Source organism: Ziziphus jujuba, chromosome 11 (assembly GCF_031755915.1).
Source record: "Ziziphus jujuba cultivar Dongzao chromosome 11, ASM3175591v1".
Taxonomy (NCBI): domain Eukaryota; kingdom Viridiplantae; phylum Streptophyta; class Magnoliopsida; order Rosales; family Rhamnaceae; genus Ziziphus; species Ziziphus jujuba.
In genome coordinates, this window is record NC_083389.1 from 19,609,419 (window position 1) to 19,618,159 (window position 8,741).

Genomic DNA, 8,741 nt, shown 5'->3' on the forward strand with positions numbered 1-8,741 from the left:
TACCTATTACATTATTCAAATGAAACATTTCCCCAAAAAATACAAAGGAATGTAGAATATCTTTTAATTTCTGAGTGCCGTTCTTGTTTTCTTTATAATTTCCACAATTGATTTTCAGGGTTTTTTTTTTATTTTTTTATTTTTTTATTAACATAGTTTTCTTAAACAGACAGTGAAAACTAAAGTCTTTCATATCCTTTTTCCATTTTTTTTCCCCCACATTTTTTCTGAACTCCAAACATAGAACATCTTTCAGAAAACGCACTTTTATAAACTATCAAAAACTCCATGAAATATTTGCAAAAATGTTGGATTTCAACGTAATTTTTACAGCCCTCGTATCTCTACATTTTAGAGCTCAACAAAACTATTAAAAAGATGTACTCATAAGCTGTTTAGAATTTTGACCTTCAAATTACACGGACAGGGATGGGATTTGTTCTTGCACCCAACAAAAAAAAAAAAAAAAAAAAAAAAAAAGCTCTATTAACACAACATGAAATGCAGTAATTGCACAACATGAATCATACAACATGCAAATCTCTGTCCATACAATGACGGGGAAGATAGAAAAGTCCTGTAATCTTTACCAAAATATAAGCACAGCACATACAGAAGAAGAATCCGTGTATAGGCACGTATATATTATTGAAGCGAGGCACCAAAAGGGAAGCAGTTGACATATGACCATGAAGACCGGTTTCACTTCAACACACTGCAACAAAGAAGCACACCAATTGAGAATATGCAATACTCCCGTGTATGATTCGTGATTCAGCAATACTTAGCCACACACAACAAACACTCAGCATATCCAACAAAACAGGACTGCCACCATCAGGATTTCAGGATTTGGGCTTAAGCATCCAATGCATGTAAAACCCAAGGTATAAACAGTAAAAGGAGACGCACTTGTAGAATCTAAACTATATAGCTTAGCTATTGTATACCACTGGTACTAAAATCGACATGGCACACAGACCAACGAGTTAGTTTAAATGGTAGTCCACAGAGAAAGGTCTTTTACATGAACAACCTACCCTGACCAGTTCTGCTCCATTTCCCAGATAAACCCACAGAGAAAGGTCTTTTGTAATATTCACTTCAACGGTAACTAATCTTAAGATAGTGTTGTTAATCAATCTAAACCAATAAAAAAAGCATAAAAGCATTAAAGGAATGAAAGTCAAAGTTTATCCCAAATTTCCTCTGCCTACTTTACCATGGCAACCACATTTATTATTTGGATTAGATGAATTCCTTTACAAATGAAATGAGTTAAATCTCTAGGTCCTTTCAGGTACAGACATTTTTTTTTTTTTTTTTTGGGGTCTTGTTTTTCAAATGCTGTCCATATGCATGGTTAATGGAGAAGATTCAGAACTTACTTGTACAAATATGCCGCAATTCCCAAAATAATAATCAAGAGGATGATGTCAATGCAAAAATTGCGGCTAGACCTCAGCTGAAACAAAATCACATTTGAGGATGAGAGGCAAGGACAAAAGAAAAAGCTGAAATGAGTTGCTAAACCCCAATTATGCATGACATACCTGGATCACAGTCTCTTTGAGTCTTACGTTAGTATTTTTAAGGTCGGCATTTGCCCTGTCAACCTGAAATAGCACCAGTAAATATTAATTACTACAAGAGAAATCATAAACAAAAATGAAAAGAAATGACCAAATTAAAGAAAAATACCGAATGAAAGACACAGGATTACCTTGTCATCTATTTCGTCCATCAAGGGTTCTTGCCTATCCAATTCCTAAAACAAAATAAAGTTCTTATAATTACATTTAATAGTGAAGGGTAAAATTCTGTTCCAGTAAATTTACATTACAAATGATTGAGAAATAGTATAAAAGAAACCTCATTCATGTCGTGGGCCATGTCTTTCAATGTGCCCAATCCTTCTGCTATAACATCCAATCCTTGATCCTGCACAAAGTAAAATTTACCTCACAAGTTAAGACAGTGCATATATGGTTAAATAATCAATAATTCTAAACTATTCATTCTGGGAAAGATGTTCCCCTAACCAATCCTATACCCGTAAACTGCCAAAAGCAACTACTATTCCAACCAAATGAAGTATGAATATCTTACAACCATAGCATGTGAACTTTCAGCCACCAAATTAAACATGTTTTCTGAATCCAAATCAAAATTTTCTTTCTCCAAAGGGGCAAGCAGGAAGAAAACTCGCAATAAACTAAAAAATATAATCAACTTAAGCACAAAAGAAAATGTACAAGATGCTAACAGAGAAACCCAAGGTAATTCCTTCCAGCAAGAAGGGTGCTAAAGTCGATCTGTAATTCGAACAGTCGACAAGCAATATCTAGTAAAGTAGGAGAGGTAGTGCGCAAGCAGGATGTAGCCAAGCCTTCAGAAAAAACAAACTTGGAAACTGTTATGTGAAACACTTGCCTGGTTTATTCTCCGCATTTCATACTCCTGCCTAAACCTATCTGATTCCTCCGTTTTCTGAAAGTACTCATCATCAAATCTCCCATCTAACATGATCAATGTACAACTTGGAGAAATTAGGAAAAATTTACAGGTCCCTTAAATGTATAAAACTTGGTGAATAAGCTGCCCAAAATGGTTACCGAAAGTTGAATCAAACTTGATTCCTGTATATGAGGCCGATGCTATCGCACCACCAGTTTTAACAGCAGTTGTAGAACCATCTGGAATTGCTTCAATCCTCTCTCTCATAGCGGATACTAAATCATTTCGAGCCTCCAGCTCCTCTTTTGAAAGCCCTTTAACCTGTATACATCAATAATTTCATATACCAATCACTCGAACTACAGTAGATTACAAAAGCAAAAATCATCCTATTATAGGCACAAGGTGAAATGCATATAATTCGCTCATGCATATTTTTCTTGAATTTTGAAAACAAAAAGTTAATCAGTCTTAGAATTGTAAAATAAATGAAACAGAAAAAAGGTGTATGAATGGAATTAAATAATTTGTTGGGCATGGCACCAAACAAAGTAAAAGATACCCAATTCCAACAAAATATCTATACATATATATATTATCTCGGGAACCAAGCAACATAAAGAAAATAGTAAGTGTATGAGCGTTCAAGCAAATACACAAATACGCAGATACTTATCTGGGACGAGATTAATTAATAAATGAATGTCAAATAATTAAAACCTTTTTAAAAGCAAGTCTTTGCAATTTGGGGATCTCCTCTAGCAAACGAGCCTTGGTTCGTCGAATCTCTGCGTTCATAGCAACAGCAGTAGCCCTGTTCTTCTCAGTCGCCACAGCCTCCGATTTCTTCAAATTGAAAGTAGAAAGTACAATTCATAAAATTTACAACAAATTACTCTGTTTATCAATAATTTGTAAGAACTTGGAAAAAAAAAATCATAACTTTAAAAATTTTGAATTTCCCTGTTCGTGATCACGAAAGCCAAAACCTTGTTGCCCAATTTCATTACCTTCTTGGCTATGGAACTACTAAAAAGAGTAAAACCGGAGAAATATTCAAACTTTCTAGTTTCAATTTTCTCAGCAACCAAACAGATAAAAGTGACTAGTAATTGAACTAAAGAAATAACAGGAAAAATATAAATTCAAACATAAAAGAGAAAACCATCTGGCGCGCTTAATTAACCAGTAACGTAAAAGTATTAAAAGAAAAAAAAAATGATCCGAAACATGTTTCTCTTATTTTCTACTAGTTTTCTTTCATTTTCTCGTCAATCAAACAGGGTCTTAGGCGTAGAAAATCATAAGAAAATAACGAAACAGCCAGAGACCCATCAACTCAAAAGCCATGAAAAAAGCGGGAAAGAGTGGAGAAAAACCTGAAGGGCAGCCTCGAGGTTGGACTGAAAGGCGCCATAGAGACGAGCAAAGGCATCGTCACCAGAGACGTTGTCGGATTCCTTGTGCTTCTCAACATCGTACTTGTCGTATTTCTTGCATATCGTATCGACCCTCGTTATCAAATCGATCACACTCATCTCTCTCTCTCTCTCTCTCTGTATATTTTTCTTTTTTCTTTTTTTTTTTTTTTTGGTGGGTTTGTGAGTATCAGACACACAGACACATAGACACATAAGACGGCAAAAGCAAAGAGGAAGAAGAAGACGAAGACGAACAGACAGACACACTCTCACAGAGACAAATGTCGAACGGTTCTGCTGTTGTTGTGTGAAGGTGCATAAGTGACCGTTTGATCAGTTGAATATGTTGAAATTGATTAAAAAAGAAGCCATGGAATTTATCCAACGGCGAAGATTTTTAAGCTTTTTTATTTATTTATTTATTTATTTAGGTTGAATTTTTTTGGCCATGCACACGCTAGAGTGTCTATACACGCTTCTTTTAACTGCTTATTATAACTTGACACGTAATATGTTTGAGGGAATTTTCGTCAACCCAAAATAAAATATATATATATATATATATTCATATTAGGAATTTCTTCGTTTTGTATTTAATTTTAAATTTCAAACGTTGACTTTGGTGGAATTTCAGAGGTCAACTCTATTTGGAGTTTGGAATAAAAAAAAAGTAAAATTAAAAATTAAAAATTGAAAATTTTGTATATTTGGATGGCTTATATCCTTACTGAATATTGATCCTGGAATGGAAAACATAATTCTTTTGCAGTATTAAATTTTCTTCTAATTTCTTTTTCCTATCATTTTTCTTTTTTTAAGTTCCAAAACTGTCTTGAAAAATGTCATAATATTTCTATAGTGGTGTTTACAGTTTCCCAAAACTTTAGGACATAGGATTTGCTTATTTTAAGAAAGAAAAAAGGAAAAAGGAAAAGTAGAAGAAAACTTTAGAACATTTTATCTCAGTGTTTTGTGACCCTATTCTCACAACAATGATGTACTGCATCAAAATTTTATTTAAAAAAATAAAAAGAAGTTATGCTTTAGTATTTATTACTAATGGATATTTGATTCCATTTTTAAAAACCCAACTAGGTTCGAGTGGTTTGTGATTAATTTAAAATTGGCTTAGTTTTAGTTTATTCAAACTTGATTTGTTATTAAACTAACTCAATTTCAACTATAAATGAAGTTCCCAATGTAATTTTAAACAATAAATAATGTTTATAAATAGATTATATGTAATTTAAATTTATTATTCGATACATATTTATATAAAAATTATATTATTAATTTAATAGTATCAAATATTTATAATGCATGAATAATATTTTTATACAGTTTTATAAAAATTAATAGAAATAAATAAAAATTATTAATAATTTAGTGTTTAAAAAAAAAAAAAAAACCAATATCAAATATTCAAATTTTAAGTTTTTGTAGTTAAATGACATGATCTCATTTATCTCCTTATTCATCTTAGCCAATGGCAACTTCGTCTACAGAAATAAAGAAGAGAATTAGTGTGAACTTTAATTGTCAATAATGCATTACTACTTTATGATGACATGAGTTTTTCCCCTTTTTTTTTTTTTTTTTTTTTTTTTTTTTTGAACATTGAAATGAGAGAGGAAATCTTCCCGTGCTCCCTGGACACATGTATATGTAGGACCCACATGTGGGGCATGTGTCTTAGAAGTATGTAGCTTTGGGGATATTAGAAATTTTTTTTTTAAGAATGAAAAATTCATACTTAATTGTCCAGAAAGACTTTTAATGAGATGATTTTGCAAGATTTTTTTTTTTTTTGAGTTATTATTGCAATAATATTGCTAAACGTTCCTTTGAAAAGTTTGGCATATGGGTCTAGTATTAGGACAAAATTTCCAAAGTTGAAATTGGAAGGTTAGAAGAATTAGTATATGGTAATTAGCAAGTCCTTCTATTTAATATTTTTTATGTATTAGAGAGCAAGCGATGTTACTTGTTCATGTAACAAATAATTTGAATTGTATCAAATGGGTTCCATAAAATCATATATTTATATAATAAATTTTAAATTAAAAATTGAAAGAAGTGTTAAGATGCACCATGGAATTACAACGATATCATTATCTTTTTTATTTGAGAAATTTTAATTTCACTACCAATCTAATTTGAATTGTATCAAATGGGGTTCCACAAAATCATATATTTATAAAACAAAATTTAAATTAAAAACTGAAAGAAGTTATTAAGATGCACCATAGAATTACACCAATATCATTTATCTTTTTTATTTGAGAAATTTTAGTTTCACTACCAATCTAATTTGAATTGTATCAAATGGGGTTCCATAAACTCATATATTCATATAGTAAAATTTAAATTAAAAATTGAAAGAAGTCATTAAGATGCACCATAGACTTACACCAATATTATTTATCTTTTTTATTTGAGAAATTTTAGTTTCATTACCAATCAAACTCTATACACTTACAATATAAATTTATATTTTTATTTAAATTTAAATTTATTATTAAAAATATTTAATAATTAAATTTATTTTAAATAACTTTTTTGTTTAACTCAAACTCAACCATAAACTAGGATTGCGAACTGTTTTAGTTTTACAAATCATGGAAAATCAAAATAAGAAGTAGTAAATTGTATTTAGCTTTTCTTTTGCATTTTGTAATTGTAAGTTTTGTTATTTTTATAATTTTTATTTTTTAATTTTGTTATCATTTACTATTTCATTGAATCTCGCACTACAGTTCAATTAATAAGGTTCAAATTATTTTGAAGAATTTAAAAAATACACGACTAAATATTTTTAAAAATGTCCAAAAATATGTAATTGAAAAATTTTAAAAATACATTAAAAAAGGTTTGGAAGTATAGAATTGAAAAAAAAAATTGAATTTATTCAAAAGTGCACAACTAAATATATTCAAATATGTTTAAAAGGTTACAGCTAAATAAACATTCCAAAAAATATATTCTTAGAAAACAAAAAATGTTTGAAAGTATATGAATATATATATATATATTATTAGAAAACAAAAAAAATCAAGAAATGGTATGAAAAAGTTGCCAAAGTGGATGTTGGAGTGAAGGTTTCGGCTTGATGGAGTGAGTTGCGGTTTAGCTTCCAATCCGTTTAGTTATTGTCTTTGGTTATAGTGTTTAATTTATGAAAAAAGACATAATTTTGGTTTTGCTTTGGAATGGCATATAAATTGTGAATATTTTGAATATTAAAAATGGTGTACCAAAGTATTTTTATATTTCAAAGTTATAGTGTATAAAAAATGAGATATCAAGTTTTTTTAAAAATTGTAATTTTTTTTTTTCATTTTCTTTTTATTTTTTTTTTATTTTTTGATAGAATTGTTATGTAGCCTCGAAAGTGTCTTAAAGGTAGAAAATATGTATTAAAAAATTAAGATTTAATAATCTGGTATAAACATTTTTGATAATATAATTTATTTGTGCATGAATTGGGCTAGTTCGAAAATTTGATGTTACACTGGGGCCCTAAAATTGTAGGATTGGAGAGTAATACAGCTTTTCCTTTTTCCTTTTTCTGATCCCCAGTGATAATTGGAAGGACAATTTTATCTTCATCTATCTTTTTGTCAACAAATTTGCCCTTATGATTGTTCAACATATGTAACAAAACAATGATAAAAACAATTATAAAAAAAAAAAAAAAAAAAAAAAACTACAAAATAACAATTAATCATGTTGTGCTAAAACTTGGTCTCTCATATTAAAAAAATGTAAAATTTTAAAAAGAAAATCATAATGAATGCAAGTTATTATTCTTTATTAAATATTTTCTGAAAATTAAATCCAAAAAAATTACATATATCGTTGAATTATGTTCACATTTGCAAAATTTAAAGTTGCTAGAATAAGTAATCTAAAAACGTAAAAAGAAGAGTTGTTGAAATCAAATTGTACACTTAAAGCAAAAGCAATTGTAGAAACTTCAACATGCTTAAGCATATTAATAAAAATTTCTATAATGAAAGGGTAAAAACCATTATCACTACAATATGTATCCACACAAAAGCAATAATTTGGTGTATTTGAAAGTGCTTTCTTTTAATAAATATTTATTTGAAAGTGTTTTCTTTTAATAAATATTTATTTTTCATAACACTTTTTATTAATAAGTGTTTTATAAAATAAGATTCTATTTTTATATATTCCATTTTAATGGGAATAGGGAATTGAAAAAAAAAAAGAATAATAATTTCTATTTATATATATGATAAGTATTCAATTTAAAATTTGAAGGATTTTAAAATTTTTTAGAAGTTTAGAGGTATTTGATTGAGGTTTTAAAAGAATTTATATAAGTCTAATGATATTAAATTCAGATTTTAATAGATTTTATAAAAGTACATTAAAATTTAGATGTATTCAATAAAATTTTTATAGAATTCTTTTAAAATCTATAGGTATTTAAAAAGTTATTGATTTTAAAAAATGATGGATTTTAATGGATTTGAAAGAATTTTAAAAATAAAATTATGAAGAAAATTATCAATATAAAATCCAATATTTATCTTAAACATTTCATTGGATTCTTATAAATTCTTTATAGAGTCTATGAAATTTCATAACAATCTATCAAATCCTTTAAAGTCTATAACTCATTTTAAACCCATCAATTTAAATTAAATACACTTTCTTAGATTCAAAGTTTAGATTTTAAAAATATCAAATTTGGATAACATCAATAAAAAATCAACTTTTATATTTATTTATGTATTTTTAAAATGTAATAAACCACATAAATTTAAATATATAACAAACATGGTAAAAATATATTTAAAATTTATCTAGATAATAATATGAGAATAATAAATC

General features: G+C 28.3%; 1 protein-coding gene across 1 annotated transcript; it reads right to left on the reverse strand.

The window, feature by feature from the left end:
* Positions 1-486: 486 nt before the first annotated feature.
* Positions 487-4,184, reverse strand: LOC107432946 (syntaxin-71-like). The gene is made up of 9 exons (XM_016044167.4): positions 3,837-4,184; positions 3,178-3,303; positions 2,616-2,778; positions 2,434-2,519; positions 1,873-1,941; positions 1,724-1,768; positions 1,554-1,616; positions 1,389-1,465; positions 487-715 (listed from the first exon to the last, which is right to left on the reverse strand). The coding sequence occupies exons 1-9, from the start codon at positions 4,089-4,091 to the stop codon at positions 703-705; spliced, it is 897 nt and encodes a 298-aa protein (XP_015899653.3). The 5' UTR covers positions 4,092-4,184; the 3' UTR covers positions 487-702.
* Between the last annotated feature and the right edge of the window lie 4,557 nt (positions 4,185-8,741).

Coding starts and splice junctions, on each gene's coding strand:
- LOC107432946 (XM_016044167.4), bottom strand. CDS start 4,091: ATGTGTCTATGTGTCTGTGTGTCTGATACTCACAAACCCACCAAAAAA. Junction 2,779..3,177: donor AAAGACTTGCTTTTAAAAAG/GTTTTAATTATT, acceptor TGATGTATACAG/GTTAAAGGGCTTTCAAAAGA. Junction 1,466..1,553: donor TCAAAGAGACTGTGATCCAG/GTATGTCATGCA, acceptor ATTTTGTTTCAG/CTGAGGTCTAGCCGCAATTT.